Raw genomic sequence first — 15038 nt, 5'->3', positions numbered from 1 at the left:
GAGACGGGAGGGGAGGGGAGGGGAGGGGAGGGGAGGAAACATACATCTCGTTCCCAACGTTACACGTCATTCCAGAATCCTAATGGTCTGAGAGGAACCGAGGGATCATATTAGAAGCCCATCATCCATCCGTCCATCCATTCTTCCATCCATCCCGAGCAGCTCGATCCCGTACAACAACCATCCCCACTCGCGCCAGGCCATCAGCCCGCCATTACAATGCCCGTCACAACGTTCGACTTTGACGAGAAGTACCGCTACCAGGTCGGCTTCGACTCCCATCTCGAGTACGTCTCCCCTCTCGTTTCCTGGATCTATCAGTACATCCATCAATTGAGCTGACCAGTCCCGCCCCATCAGATCCGAAGCCGTCCCTGGATCTCTCCCTATCGGCCAGAACTCGCCACAGAAACCACCTCACGGCCTCTACGCCGAGAAGCTCTCGGGCACAGCCTTCACGGCGCCTCGGCACGACAACAAGCAGGCCTGGCTCTACCGCATCCTCCCCTCGTGCGCCCACCCGCCCTACACGCCTACGTCGGCCCCGTCGCCCGAGACCCAGGCCCAGCCCTCAAAGCTGCGCTACATCCCTAACCAGCTGCGTTGGGATCCCTTCGACCACGATGACGCCAAGCACTGGGACTTCGTCGCCGGCATGCGCCTCGTCGCCGGCGCCGGCGACCCGACCCTGAAGCAGGGCATCGGCATGTATGTCTACGCCGCCGGCAGGAGTATGGACGACACCGCCGCCTTCTACTCGGCCGACGGCGATTTGTTGATCGTCCCACAAGAAGGCCCGCTCGATATCCGCACCGAGTTCGGCTGGCTCCTCGTCCGCCCCCTCGAGATCGCCGTCATCCCCCGCGGCGTCAAGTACCAGGTCCGCCTCCCCTCCGGCCCGGCGAGGGGCTACGCCCTCGAGCTGTACCAGGGCCACTTCACCCTGCCCGAGCTGGGGCCCATCGGCACCAACGGTCTCGCCAACGCCCGCGACTTCCAGGTGCCCGTGGCATGCTTCTCCGAGGACTTTGGTGCCACGGCCCACGAGGGCGGCGACAGCGACAACACCTACACCGTCACCGTCAAGTTCAACAACGACTACTTCGAGACCAAGCAGCGCCACACCCCCTTCGACGTCGTCGCCTGGCATGGCAACTACTACCCCTACAAGTACGACCTCGGCCGCTTCAACACCATCGGCACCATCTCGTACGACCACCCGGACCCGTCCATCTTCACCGTCCTCTCGGCGCCCTCGGGCGTGCCCGGCACCGCCATCGCGGACTTCGTCATCTTCCCGCCGCGCTGGCTCGTCGCCGAGGACACCTTCCGCCCGCCCTACTACCACCGCAACACCATGTCCGAGTTCATGGGCCTCATCACCGGCGGCTACGACGCCAAGCGCGGCGGCTCCGGCGGCTTCGTCCCCGGCGGCGCGAGCCTGCACAACACCATGAGCGGCCACGGCCCGGACGCCGAGAGCGCCGAGGGCGCGCGCAACGCCGCCGACCTGAAGCCGGCCAAGGTCGGCGCCGGCAGCTGTGCCTTCATGTTCGAGAGCTGTGCCATGGTAGGCGTCACCGAGTGGGGGCTGCGGACGTGCAAGAAGGTGCAGGAGGGCTACAGCGAGGAGAGCTGGGGCGGCGTGCCGGTGCACTGGACGAGGCCCAAGGGGGCGTCATCTGAAGGCCATTTGCTGAAATGAACGGAGGTCGGGTCTAAAGGGTGTTTAGAGGTCGATAGATTGAAGGTATATGATCAGGGAGTAATGTTCATCCCGTCTCCTCTAGCGGAGTAGTTTAAAAAGGGGGGGGGGGGGGGGGGGAGTCGGTCGAACATCGCCCCTTCCAGCCGTGTCGGAAATGATGATCCACGTACATTATTTGTCAGAATTCGCCGTGTTTCCTTCCCACACTATTCCTCTCTCTCTCTCTCTCTCTCTCTCAGTATTAGACAACAAAGACAAAAATAATCATACGCTCAACCCGTACGCCTCGATCCTACAGCACGCTAACCGTCGTATTGGTATCAACGCAGCAATTTAAAAAGGCCCCCCCTTCTTCCGTCTTCCAGCGACCTAGATCTTGTCACGGCAGTATCCGGTGGAAGCACCAACCGAGATACATTTCTACAACCGTTAGCCGTCCTTGTCTCCCAGAGGTTGTCGGGCGGGATCGTCCGAGGATCGGGAGGCAAAACTCACGTTTCTCCAGTCGCAGTTGTCAATGGCCTTGGAGGGGATGAAGGCCGGGAACATCTGCTTGTACCGGTAGCACTCCTTGAAGTTCTGGCCGTAGTAGCCGACCGTCCCGGGGGAGACGCAGGCCTTGACCGTGTCCTCGTCCCAGGGAACGTTGTCCTGGATCTTGCCCTGGTACTCGAAGTTGTCCCGCTCGCACCTATTGTTTTGTTTCATCCGGACAAGGTCAGTCACCACGGCCCGTGAAACAATCAAACGGGGTTGCGGTCTTACCAGCAGTGCTTGTACTTGGCGCACGCCTCCGTCGACGTGATGGCGAGCGCCACGATGGTGCAGATTACTGATAGCTTCATGTTGGGGATGCCGCGACGAGGGAGATTTTGTGGAAATGAAACAAGTCGGACAATGCCAGACGACGAAGGGTCCCTTGAAGTAGTCAACGCGCATCACTTAGAATGAACGAACGGCAATATAAACCCGGACTGTTGGAGACCGAAAAGTCCGAAATCCCGAGTCAGCATCACCGGTGGGAGCTATCAGCTGGGTAGCCTTTTAATTGTAACGGGGACAGCTGTGGATTAGCATGACTCGGCATAGTGAGCTCTTCGGGTGCTTCCCGTATAATATCTGCTCTACGTATGATATCTGCTCTACAACGCCCGTGTTGAATGAATCAATAAAGTAGGGCGGAGCACCGGGCCGTTCGGCGACAGCTGCTGCAGCAGAGCAGCCGATCAACTGGGACTCGGGCTGATCTTTTGACAGTTGCCGAACGCAGGTTGTCCGCGGGTTCAGGAAAGATCCGGCGTTCATGCAGAAGACGGTTATGGGCTGGGCTTGCTGGCTCACCCTGGATTGTTGTCAACTGTGCGAGTACAGCCCCGGGGGCCAACCCAGAGTCGAACAGCCACGGCTGCTTGGGCTGCTGGGATTTCTTGGGTTACTGGGGTTGCTGCAGGGCCTTGCTCGAAGCAGCCATCAATTCGAGTCATTTGTCCCCAGTTGATAAGTCACAAGCTATATCCTCTCAGATGTCTGTGCATGTGTCGAATATGGATACCGATAGGCAAAGCCAACAGTTCATCTCAAAAATGGTCAGGGGTACCCGGGGACACGTTGATTAACAAGTCATTAAGTCTATTAACATGGTAGTTTGGGTCATGACTGAGGTTCGTATCCACTGGACTCTAAAAAGGGAAAACGGAGAGCAGAAAAAAAAACAAAAAAAGGAGAACAAAATTCGACAAGGAAGCGATACTCTTATCTATCCATCCTTGTCTATGCCAAACAAGCCGACCCAAGAGAACAATCATTTCATAGCCTTATGTCGTTTAAGGCTTGCTAACCTGCTCCTTTCTAAAGAACTTGAAGTAACCGATGCAGATAAACAGGTTGAGGAACAGGACGACCCAGAACCAGGCGTTGGCAAAGGCGACGCCGAGGCCCTCGCTGATGTCCGGGAAGACGGACGAAGGGCCGACCTTGTTGGGCGCCGTGGCGCGGGCGAGCATGGTGAAGATGGAGCCGAGGACCTGGGCACCGACGCAGGCGGCGGCGACGTGGACGCGAGTCAGCGTCAGCATGAGAATCATGCCGATGCCGGCGCCCTGGAGGCCGTCGAGGACGCCGAGCCAGAGCCACAGGATGCGGCTGAGGACGGCGCCGGCGACGATGCTGCCGGCCCACGGCATGTAGACGCCGATGCGCGAGGTTCCCCACCAGATCTGGGCCCAGCGCGGGGCGCCAAGGCCGACGGCGAACATGGGGAACAGCCACGGGTGGCTCTCGCTGGCCTTGGCCAGCCCCCAAAGGACGAGGGCCCAGACGATAATAAAGAAGAAGAGGGCGAGGACAACCATGCTCCAGACGGGCAGGTGCTGGGACGAGAAGAAGAAGAGCCAGTTGCGGCCGAAGAGCGTGCTGAGGAAGTAGTTCTGGATGCAGACGGCCATGAGGTACCAGGCGATGGTCTTGCGCTTGAGCAGCGTCAGCCAGAGCTGGGGGATGGGACCCGGCATCTCGCGGTAGAAGTTGGGCAGGCCGAGGAACAGGATGGCGCCGACGGCCCAGAGCAGGATGGCGACGGGCCCGCAGACGGCGAGGAGCCAGGGCGAGCCGGCGAGCGTGGGCTTGGGCACGCTGTTGGCCTCGGCCTCGGAGACAAGGCTGCCCCAGGCCCAGAGGCCGAGGGTGTAGATCTGGGTGAGCCCTTGGATGATGGCGAGGCGCTGGATCCACTTGGGCACGGTCGAGCCGCCGTCGGTGCCGAAGTTGAAGGCGAAGGCCAGCGAGCCGGACGAGGAGGCGAAGGCGTACAGGCCCGTGGCGGCGTTCTGGAGCCAGACCTGGCCGTTGTCGTCGGCGGCGAAGGGGGAGAAGCCGAGGATGAGAAAGGCGATGCCGTAGACGATGTAGGGGATGGACAGCGGGTAGAGCAGCGGCATGGTGCGCGACATGACGTACCACACGACGGAGGAGCACAGGTAGATGGTGGCGATGATGTAGAGCTTCGAGGCGGCCTGGCCGACCTCGCCCGTGAGCAGCGTGACCTGGTACGAGTTGGTGGCGATGATCTGGTTCAGGGCCAGTAGCATGGCGTAGACGGGCCAGTCGCCGAGGCGGTACTGGAGGTACTTCTTGAAGCCAGTGGGGGGCACGTAGTCGTCGGGGAGGTCGAACTGCGCGTTGTAGGAGCCCGGCGAGTCCGGGGGCGTCCTGTCGTCGTACGTGTCGGCGCCGGCCTGGTTGCTGTCGGAGGCGGCCATGCTGTTCATCAGCCCCGAGCGTCGGCCGCGGCCGCGCTCGAGCGGCAGGCTCAGCTTGGACGACGACTTGTTCTTGAACATGCCCAGGCTCAGCCTCGAGCCGTTGTTGGGCGACGAGGGCCGCGACCTCGAGACGCCCCTCGCGGACGAGGGGGAGGCGGAGCGGCCGAGGCGGGCGTCGAGGTACATGTCGAACCACTCCTTCTCGCTCTTGATGAGGTAGTCCTCGATGCAGAGATCCGAGATAGAGTTGCCGGCGTTGAGGTTTTTGAGGCGCTCCTCAAAGTGCTGGTAGAACTCGCCCTTGGAGTCCGTGAAGAAGGGGTCGACCTGCTGCAGCTTGTAGTCGTGCCTGTCGCCGACGACGTCCTCGACGCTGAGCATCGAGGCGCGGGACGAGTTGTCCTGCTGCATACCGAGGCCGGCCACGGGAGGGGGGAGAGGTAAGGTGTCAGCCATGGAGAAGCCCGAGACGTTGCGGCTGTGTGCCAAGTCGCTGCCCTGTTGTTGTTGGTGTTGTTGCTGCCCGGCGTGGCCCGGAAGCGAGAAGTTACGGCTATGGGTGAAGTCGTTGCCCGAGATGTTGCGGCCGTGCTGCTGGGGATCACGACCGAAGGGCCCAGGGGAGGCGGCGCGCGAGCTGTAGGGGGAGTCGACGTAGACGGGTGTAGGAGACATGGAGGGGGACCCCGGGGTGCTCGAGTACATCATGGGGGTCTGCATGCCGGCCGGGGTGTTGCGGCCGGTGTGGAGGGTGGTGGCGTCGTCGTCGTAGTCGGACACCTGGCGCATCCAAGCCGGGGAGCGGTCGACGAGCTCGACGTCGTTGCGGAGGGGGTCAGCGATGGAGCTGGCGCGGCTGTGCTTGACGAGGACGTTGCCCTTCTTGAGGCCCTTCTTGCCGTACCGGGCGTGCGCCTTGATGACGCCGCCCTGGAGCTTCTCGAGCTTCTCGAGCCACTCGGCGACGGGGAAGCGCTGCTTGGCCGACCAGGCGCGCATCATGGCCCTGGTCTTGGTGTCCGTCTCGAGAGCGTCCTTGATAGCGTGCTTAAACTGCTTGGTAAGATGGGCCTGCGGGAAGTCAGTAAGGGAAGGGACACACTTGATACGAGGAGCTTATGAAGATCGAAAGAGGGCAATGAGTGGGGGGGGGGGAGGAGGAAGGGGTTTGGGGGACGGCAGAAACAAGGGCGACTACTACTTACAGCCTTGGTCGATTCGACCGTGTACCACCATCCGGGCATCTGACCGAGACCACCAACGCGGGCACCGACGCCCAAGGCTCCCTTTCGACCGAACTCGACGGCAACGAGGCCAAAGGGCTCGTCTCTCGAGGGGATCAAGGCGAATTCGGCACCGCTGAAGATGTAAGGCGGCAGGGCCGTGAACTCAGGCTTGGAGAAGACGCGTCCGGGGTAGAGTTCCATGAGCTTGGCGAGCTTGAGGGCGGCGAAGCGTCCGTAGAGGTCGATCATGGGTCCGATGGTGATGAGCTGGGCCTTGGGGTAGTTGTCCAGGACCCAGGGGAAGATGTCGGCGATGAGATCAACCTATTCACGCCAAGTTAGTCTCTTGATCATTCTCTCGGGAAACAAACAAAGGAAGGGGGGGAGAGGGTAGGACACCACTTACGCCCTTCTGCAGAGACCAACGGCCGACAAAAACAAACAGCTCAGCATCGGGGTCGACGTTGAGCCCGGCCCACTCCTGCGCCTGTCTCCTCAGATCGCCTCGGCCGGCCTCGTAGGCGGGGTCGACCTCGATCTTGGGCTGGTTCATGAAGTCGTTCTTGTCCCAGTCGGCGGTATCGGTGGGATCCGGGTTCGGCAGCTGGCCGACCTTGGACAGGCCCCAGAAGATGGGATAGCGGGCAAAGGAGCGGTCACCGTACTTGCGGGAGACACCGACGGCGCCGAAACCGTTCTGGTGGACGCGGAGGTAGCTGGCGCCGGCGTGGAGGAGGTTGAAGACTGGGAGATTCGTTAGTCATGGAGACTCATAAGGGGAGGGAAAAGGAAGGTTTTGAGAGAAGAGGGGGGGTGATATATCCTTACCTGAGCCGTACTGGACGTATTTCTTGACAATGGCAATATCCAAGTTGTACGCCTTGCAGACCTCCTTGCTCTCCTCGGGCGTGCGCATGGGCCAGAGACCCTGGAACTCGGCGTTGTGGAGAGACAGAGCCACGGGGACCGTCTTGGGGAGCAGATACAGCGGCGCGATGGCGCCGTGGTAGTCGTTGATGTGGTACAGGTCGATGGGGAAGCGGTTGCAGGTGTCGGCGATACATTGGTTCCTGTGTATGTAGATGATTAGAGAAACGAACTTAATCTGTGTCTTCATGTTGTTGTCTTGTCTTGTCAAAGACGAGGATCGAGGATGGGGGAGGAGGGAGGGGGGAAGGGAAGGACTTTGGTTTTGGATTCGTCAAGACTTACCAGGCAGAGTAGTAGATGGCGCTCTCCAAGTCGTCCATGCGCGGGGGGTACGGCTCCGACTTGGTCTGCTTCCTGAAGACGGGGGCATCGAGCAGGACGTAGGTGATGTTGTCGACGATGTGGTACTGCACCTTGATCTCGTACTCCTGGTCCATGATCTTGACGTACATGCTCGGGGCCGGGTTGTCGACGGGATACTCGACGTCGCCGACGCAGGGGACGACCCAGACGAGGTCCTGGTGCTTGAGCGCCTTGCCCATCAGCTGGGCCATGACGCCCAGGCCGCCGATCTTGATCTTGATGTTCCAGTCGTCAATGTTGTACTCCATGGTGGCGATGAGCACCCGGCGGCGCTTGTTGCCGGCGGTGGCGGCGGCGGCGGCGGACACGAGGTCGGTGGAGCTGCGCATCTTGAGGGGCATGGCGCCGGCGGCGCCCATGAAGGCGTTGCGCGTCTTCTGGATCATCATGCCGAACTTGGACGTGTCGTGGACGCCGTGCTCGTTGAACTTGACCTTGTAGAAGGAGCGCTTGAAGGCCTGGACGGCGGCGAGGCCCGAGAGCACGGGGACGACGAGGAGCAGCAGCCAGAGCACGAACTGGATCCACATGTTGCCCTGGGGGATGAGCTGGTACTGCAGGGTGGCGTCGTTGAGGACGACGCGGAAGGCCAGGTGCGGCTTGGGCGGCGCGGCCGTGATGTTGACGGCGTTCTCGAACAGCGACGAGGGCGGCAGGCGCTCGACGACGTTGTCGCCGTCGACGTCGCCGTAGATGAAGGACTGGTCCGGCATCTTGTCCGGGTTCATGCCCCAGACGTTGAACTTGAAGAAGTTGGGCCACTCGTCCATGTAGTGCCACGCCCACTGCGACTCGCTCTCGTGCTTGAGCGCCTTGGTCAGCCCGCTGTCGTAGCCGAACTGGTTGAACTTGCCGACGGCGAACATGTGCGGGATGCGCCGCGGCGTGTCGTAGTCGAGGTCCGCGTGCACCTTGTAGGCGCTGGAGCCGAGCAGCTTGCTGTAGTACTGCACGACGACGTGCTCGCCCTTCCACTCCTGGTCCTTGGTGCCGCTCCACGGCTGCTTGACCACCTTGGTCTCGGTCTCGTAGGGCGCCCAGTCGCTCCACGAGGACTCGAAGTTGGTCGAGTACCGGAACTGGCTGGCGCCCGCCGACGTGTGCTTGATGCGGATCGTGCCGTCGTCGTCGCGGCTCAGCAACGAGGTCGAGTAGTTGGCCGTGTGCGGGAACACGATGCCGTTGTCCTGCGCGCCGACGCGGAAGAGGAACCGGTCCGTGACGTTGGTCGTCGAGCCGCCGCCCGAGACGGTGGCGTTGGTGACGGTGACCTGATGCACGCCGTGCTTGACGTTGACGAGGTTGGCCTTCCACGACCAGGCCGACGCCAGCGCCGCCGTCCACTCCGAGACCGTCTCCGAGATGTCCTCGCACTTGATGGAGCTCTCGTCGATCGACGGCACGCTGTTGTCGTCCGTGTGCGACTTGAAGCTGACGGCGTCCTTGAAGCTGTCGCAGTCCATCTTGACCGACAGCTGGAACTCGATGGGCACCGTGTTGGTCGGGTTGGACGACTCGATGCGCGAGTCGTGGCCCGGCACGAACTTGGTGATGCCCACGGGCGGGTTCTTGAAGTCGGCCTTGGGCACGTACGCGCGGAACTCGAACGGCGCCATGGTGATGTTGCTGAAGCAGCCGTTGAAGCCCGTGTTGCCGGCGTACGCGAGCTTGACGGGCGACGTCTCGAGCTCCGTCTCCTGGTGCGGGAAGAAGAGGTTCTTCACCGTCGTGCCGGCCGTGAACGGCGACACGATGGCCTCCTCCTCCTTGCTGCAGTCGACCTTGTACGTGTGCGTGACGTTGCGGTTGTGGTACAGGAACCAGACGGGCACGAGGTCCTCGCCCAGGTCCTGCACGCCGAGCTGGTACCGCATCACGCTGAAGAGGCCGGTCGTCGTCGCCATGCCCGAGTTACCGGGGTAGAACAGGTCCTCGGTGGTGTTGGACAGCTGCTCGAGCCACATGCCGTCCTTGAGGACGGGGTAATCCTCCCGCAGGTGGTACATGTGCTTGAGGATGTTCCGGATCGGGTGGCTCGGGTCGCGGTGGTCCCACGAGACCGTGTCGTCGCGGCAGCCCTCGCGCGCCCTCGTCAGGGGCATCTGGAAGTAGAGCGTCGCCGGCATGGAGTAGCAGCCGTGCTGCTGCCACGCGGGCGCCGACGCGAGCGGTTGACGGCCGAACATGTAGTTCTGCGCCGTGTTGTCGAGCACGTAGAAGGCCTGCTCCTCGCCCCACGTCAGCATGGGGATGCCGGGCAGGTGGAGCGTCGTGATGAAGAGGCCCATCAGGCTGCGCTCGTGGCCGACTTCGATGGCGGGCCAGCGGAACGTGTCCTGGTTCATGGCCCCGAACATGTGGCGAGGGTCGACCTGCCCCGTGTTGGCGTTGATCATGTCGTTGGACCGCAGCACCTCGTTCCACGCCTCGACGAAGTTGCTGGGCACGTCGTAACCCGCCACACCCGTGCCGTCCATGCCCAGGAAGATGACAAGGAAGCGGTAGAAGGAGTAGTGGAAGGCCGCCGAGTCCAGCGCCTGGTGGCCCTCGTCGCGGATGAAGATGTCCTGGCCCTGCGCCGTCTCGTTGGTCGTGTTGTAGGCCGTGTTGATGTCCTTGAACCACTGCTCCGGGACGCGTCCGCGCCCGATGTAGATGGTTCCCATGGTGTTACCTCCCGTGATCTCGCCCGGCAGGAAGAAGTTGTCCTTGCCGACGTCGCGCGCGCACTCGCGCATCTTCTTGGAGAAGACGCCCTGCGCGTCGACCGTCACCTGCAGCGCCTTGTCGAACCGGAACCCGTCGATATCAAGCATCTGGATCATCATGCACGAGAAGTGCGCCAGCTTCTGGTTGACCGCCGGCACCCACTCTCTCAGTCGGTCTTGCACGGAGGCGAACTTGGTCAACTGACGTCGGTAATCCGGGTAGACGCCGAAGGCCTCCGTGTCACCAAACTGGTCAAAGTCACCGTCGTAGCAGCCGCCAAACATGTCATAGACCTCCTGGGGGACTTCACGTCCCTCTTCGAGGTAGAGACGGGGGAAGTGCTCGCACGTCTCGTTGTACTTTGTCGGGAATGTCCAGTCGAGGTAATGCCGGTCAGTCTTGTAGACGACCTCCATCTCCTTGGGCTCGAATGGCGCCGACGTGTTGAGGTAGTCCTTGAAACCGATCAAGTCACCCAAGGTGGCCATGGTGTTGTCGAAGACGACGTACTAAAGACGTAGACGGTATATGTCAGCTTTCTTTTGATCTTCTTGTTTTGCTCCTCCACTCTCGCTCGGGTTCTCCTTCGTCCTCTGTTTTCCGTCTGTTCTGTTCGACTTACCATGTCGCGCCTGTGAATCTCGGCAATGGCCTCTCTCCATTCCGTAATGTTGCCAAAGTGCATATCCAACAGCGTGTGATCCAGCGGCGAGTACGAGTCGTAGTTCCAGGGCGCGTTGATGAGCATCGATCCTCCAAAGTAGATTCCCTTGATGCCCATGCCCTGCAGGTAGTCCAGCGTGTCGATGAGGCCGGCGATGTCGCCGCCCCATCGCAACTGCGTGCCCGTGATGTCCTGCTCGAGTACCGTGCCGTTGGCGTTGTCGTTTTCCGGGTTGCCGTTGACGAATCTGTCGAGCATGATGGTGTAGAAGGGGAACCGCCAGTTCTTGGGCGACGGGTAGTGGTCGTGGCCCTCCCATGTTCCCTCGTACATTATGGGATCCGTCGCATCCTTGTTCTGGTTGAGGTTGTAGTCGACATATTGCTCGTCGTACTTGAGGCCATTAACATTACGGGACAGGAAGCCCAGTAGTAGAAGCGCTTTCAGTTCCCCGAACCACATATTGGACGGTTGTTCTGAGAGTGGGAGAGAGGACGCCCGAGTGCGTCCTCGAAGCGAGGGTGGGTGAGGCGCTGGCTGATTTCGAGCAGATGATACCAGGCATGAAACGAAATAAACAGTATTATCAGTTTTTAAGTGTTGATAACAAAAGCAAGCAGGATTGCGATAGCTTTCATGGACCGGCGGAAGCGAGTGATGCCAGTTCGGAAAGAGGGGGCGTGTGGGTTGTTGAACGAAGGACGAGAGATGGGAAAGATGGATGAGCGATAGTAAGAGATATTCCCTTTCCCACAAAATACAGACACGCGCGAGAACGAAAGCTAGGCAGGAAACCAGAAGCAACGTACGTCAGAGATGGGGAGGGGGGGGTGGTAGGCAGGAGGAGAAGAAAGACTACGGGGATGGATGGCCTTTACTATGGGGACGGAAATCTTTGAACAGCTCAGCACTTTGCTGGTCTGCTCACTCCCGCCTCCATGTCCTTAGTGTGTGTGTGTGTGTGTGTGTATGCGTGCGTGCTATACGGATCACTGACTACACAGCATGGAATGGTAAGGGGTGGGAGGAGGATACATGGAGACATACAATACAGTAGTCAGACCCGCCCCGTATGCCGGGCATCGCCTCAGCCAGAGCGAGAGAGTGTGTGTGGTGAGAGAGCGCGAGTGAGAGAACCTTCATGCCCGTCGTCTGCGGAGCCTACCATTCTAGGATACGAGCTCGAGGTTTACTCATATCTGCATCATAGCGGTGACCTTTTCTCGGTGGTGTCTTCGGCATCCCGGGCAGGGTTGCGGAGGGTGGCCGATTGGACACTATGAATATCCTCACAGGCCATGGACCCGGTTCACCACGGGGTGGGCTGGCCGACGAGGCAGATCTTCCCGGTCGGGAACTTGGAGGAGGAGGTGACCATTGGACCTTGAAGGGGGTTTTTCCCTGTCCTATGCCCATGGCCCAGGTAGTCCAGGCTGCCCACAGTTCGGACGGGTGTCGACTGTCGAGAACACACTACGGATACTTACTTGGACACGCAGATATACATGGTAGTATCGAGTATCGACCGACCTTTGGCCGGGATGAGCAGAGGAGCGGAACAGGGGTCAATAGGGGTGGAGCCGCAACACATGAATAGAGACACAGAGAGAGGCAGGCAGAGCGAAAGGCAAAGAGAAAAAGAGAGGATCAGGAAGGAAAAATCGGACTGGGTTGACAGGTTTTCGTGCCGAGCCCGCTCAGAGGCTGAGGGGGGGGGGGGGTCTCTGAGCTTCCGAGCCTCGACATGGGTGTGCTTTTTTCTTTTCTTTTTTTCCCTGTCCCGGGAAACCCATCTGATCCTGGAAAAACCTCCACCATCCCCCTTCCCGGGATCGTCTGGCTGGTGGTGCTTTGTGTGATCGGGCAACCCTAAGCCGCCGAGAGAAGCTTCGGGAGCTTCAACCAGGTAGACTCGCTGGGCGCCAACAGGCGACGAGAGCATGGAACAAGGTCTGGAGCGGTTTCCGCGTGTCGTTTGGCGAGGCCGAAGGCGGCCGGCCATTGATGGTGCATTGCATATGCATGTTCTCTCTCGTGTCTCGTGCTAGTACGATGTACGATTACCCAGGCAGCATGTGGCCTGGCCATTATGTCTTACAGAAAGACCCTTCTTCTTCTTCGTCTCGTGGTGTGTTTTTTTCTTCTTTTTTTCCTTCTTCTGCAAGTCTTCCATGCATGCACGTCCCCCAAAAAGAATTTTCGGGAATGCTGTATGGTGTGTGTGTGTGTGTGTGTGTGTGTGAGATAAGGAGACTGTGCCGCCAAGCGAGTCAGTCAGGAGACGGTTCCCACAACATACCCGGCCTCTGCCTGGGATGGGGGCAGTCTGCAACTTTGAGACTCTGTGGCTTTGAGAGTACTGAGGCCCTCTGTTCCCACATCGATGGAAGAAAAAGGTGGACAGCGCATCGTTTTGACGTCACGCAGTTGGGCTTAGCCTAGGCTAACAGAGGGGACAACCCCCGAGAGAGTGCGGCGAAAGAGAGAGAGATAGAGAGAGAGAGGCTTTCAGTTTATTTGTGTCATTTGTTATTCCATTTCTCCGTCGGTGGCGAAACCTGTGGCTTGTGACGGCAGATACAACAGACTAGCCGCCAGGCAAAATCACCTTCCTTTTTCTTGTCCCGCTATATGATCACTATCACCATCACAATCACAGGAGAGAGACATCACCGCAGCCGTATCCATTACCTGAAGCACACATCCCTGGCTTGCCGTCTTTCTCACCATGTCACTGCGTCACTATCTCTCCATCTCTCCATCTCGGCTGCCGCTCTCAAGGAGGGTTGCCCACGTTTCAGGGCACATGGCCTCCTACATTCGACTTGGATGACAGGGCGGTTAAGCTTTGGGTGTGCGATCACAGTTTACCTAGCCGGCAAGCTTGCGGCCTGGCGCACGGAGGAAACCAACGGCGGGCGTCTGTCAATCTGTCAGTTAGTTAGCCAAGTCAGTCTGTGTACTCTGTATTCGTTCCTGTTCCTGGTCCAGCCCTCGCTCCTCCCTCCTGGCCCTCGTCTGATGTTCGTATTCCCATCCGAACGGTTGAGCTGGGCGTGCCGGCGGACTGGCGGCAACTATGCCCAGTCCTTGCAAGCTGAAACTCAAACAGAGTGAGGGCGGCCCAGCCTCCGTTTAGCCACAGCCCGCCCGTTTAACCCGTGTAACCAGCATCGGCTCTCTCTCTCTCTCTCTCTCTCTCTCTCTCTCTCTCTGCCGGGTGGTGTGCCTCCAGGGAGGCCCTAGGCTGCTCCTCCGTTCATCCAATCGACGACTTGGCCTCGTCGCGTGCGGGTGGAGAATCAGGAGGTTTTTTTTCGTTAGTATGATGGAATCCCGCCCAGTTGGCCAGAAGCTTGTCATTTGTAAACTTGTATGTGTTTGTCCAACCACGCCCCCCCCCCCTCTCTCTCTCTCCCCTTTTTTATCCAGTGCCAGCATGACGCGGCTTTAAGAGAAATACGGGACGGAGTGGAGAGGCTTTCTCTTTGTCTTGTGCACCGACGACGCGCTGACAAGTTACAGCTCGAGGACGGATAAGATGAAAGGAGGCACAACAAGTTGTGCAAGCAGACACAGCCACCACCTTTGCATACACGTCCCTATCCATCATCTCCATAATCATCAACCCACATCCAGACTATGCAAAAAGACACCCTCAAAAAGCCACCCGCCCGCGGCCTTCCGTCTCATGCGCCTCACGATTACTCGTCGCGCCGCCTCTTCCGATCGCTGTAGGAGAATATCGACATACCGGCATGTCCGTCAACCACGACTCCCCCCCCCCCCCCCCACTCACAGCATACATAGTACACAGCAACCAACCCCCTCTCCAAAAACAAAAAGTTGGAGAAGAAGCGTCCCCTGAACACCCCCATCCGCCATACAGTAGGTCAACCAACCCTCTTCCACATCCCGGCCAGCTCGGAACAGGAAGAGGCATGAGTCCACATAGTGGTCAATATGAGCCCGGTTAAAGCAATTGTTTTTTTTTCGGGTAGATCGGGGAGGCGAAGTTGACAGGCATCCCTCTTTTCCTCCTTTCCTTCCAAGCTTTCCTATCCGTTCAGCAGCCGTCCGTCAAGATCCCAACTAACAGGTGAATCCCGTCATAAATTGCCCGAAAGCCGTTGGGGGGGGGGACGCCGGCACAGCAAAACACAGGTGGTGGTGATGTA

The 15038-nt window shown here is 59.5% G+C and overlaps 3 protein-coding genes across 3 annotated transcripts; 1 reads left to right on the top strand and 2 right to left on the bottom strand.

Moving 5' to 3' along the window:
* The first annotated feature begins 35 nt into the window (after nt 1-35).
* Nucleotides 36-1789, top strand: CDEST_11320 (Putative homogentisate 1,2-dioxygenase, rmlC-like cupin domain superfamily, rmlC-like jelly roll). The gene is made up of 2 exons (XM_062927476.1): nt 36-287; nt 361-1789. The coding sequence occupies exons 1-2, from the start codon at nt 220-222 to the stop codon at nt 1703-1705; spliced, it is 1413 nt and encodes a 470-aa protein (XP_062783527.1). The 5' UTR covers nt 36-219; the 3' UTR covers nt 1706-1789.
* A 1-nt stretch (nt 1790) lies between these two features.
* On the bottom strand, nt 1791-2625 carry CDEST_11319 (uncharacterized protein). Its single transcript, XM_062927475.1, has 3 exons — nt 2474-2625; nt 2204-2399; nt 1791-2128 (listed from the first exon to the last, which is right to left on the bottom strand). The coding sequence occupies exons 1-3, from the start codon at nt 2551-2553 to the stop codon at nt 2078-2080; spliced, it is 327 nt and encodes a 108-aa protein (XP_062783526.1). The 5' UTR covers nt 2554-2625; the 3' UTR covers nt 1791-2077.
* A 667-nt stretch (nt 2626-3292) lies between these two features.
* On the bottom strand, nt 3293-12332 carry CDEST_11318 (Putative glycosyl hydrolase, family 13, catalytic domain, starch synthase, catalytic). The gene is made up of 6 exons (XM_062927474.1): nt 10819-12332; nt 7407-10705; nt 7023-7264; nt 6601-6938; nt 6174-6518; nt 3293-6039 (listed from the first exon to the last, which is right to left on the bottom strand). The coding sequence occupies exons 1-6, from the start codon at nt 11320-11322 to the stop codon at nt 3532-3534; spliced, it is 7236 nt and encodes a 2411-aa protein (XP_062783525.1). The 5' UTR covers nt 11323-12332; the 3' UTR covers nt 3293-3531.
* Nucleotides 12333-15038: the final 2706 nt, after the last annotated feature.

The sequence above is a fragment of the Colletotrichum destructivum genome, chromosome 7 (assembly GCF_034447905.1).
Source record: "Colletotrichum destructivum chromosome 7, complete sequence".
Lineage (NCBI taxonomy): Eukaryota > Fungi > Ascomycota > Sordariomycetes > Glomerellales > Glomerellaceae > Colletotrichum > Colletotrichum destructivum.
Note: the sequence above shows the minus strand (reverse complement) of the source record. Positions and strands in the feature narration are given on the sequence as shown.

What these genes read in the sequence shown, in the direction of transcription:
- CDEST_11320 (XM_062927476.1), top strand. Translation starts at nt 220, where the DNA reads ATGCCCGTCACAACGTTCGACTTTGACGAGAAGTACCGCTACCAGGTC. An exon ending in GGCTTCGACTCCCATCTCGA is followed by an intron (nt 288 to 360) that starts GTACGTCTCCCC and finishes CCGCCCCATCAG; the next exon opens with ATCCGAAGCCGTCCCTGGAT.
- CDEST_11319 (XM_062927475.1), bottom strand. Translation starts at nt 2,553, where the DNA reads ATGAAGCTATCAGTAATCTGCACCATCGTGGCGCTCGCCATCACGTCG. An exon ending in GCCAAGTACAAGCACTGCTG is followed by an intron (nt 2,400 to 2,473) that starts GTAAGACCGCAA and finishes ACAAAACAATAG; the next exon opens with GTGCGAGCGGGACAACTTCG. An exon ending in ACAACTGCGACTGGAGAAAC is followed by an intron (nt 2,129 to 2,203) that starts GTGAGTTTTGCC and finishes TAACGGTTGTAG; the next exon opens with AAATGTATCTCGGTTGGTGC.
- CDEST_11318 (XM_062927474.1), bottom strand. Translation starts at nt 11,322, where the DNA reads ATGTGGTTCGGGGAACTGAAAGCGCTTCTACTACTGGGCTTCCTGTCC. An exon ending in GCCATCTACTACTCTGCCTG is followed by an intron (nt 7,265 to 7,406) that starts GTAAGTCTTGAC and finishes CTACATACACAG; the next exon opens with GAACCAATGTATCGCCGACA. An exon ending in ATACGTCCAGTACGGCTCAG is followed by an intron (nt 6,939 to 7,022) that starts GTAAGGATATAT and finishes CGAATCTCCCAG; the next exon opens with TCTTCAACCTCCTCCACGCC.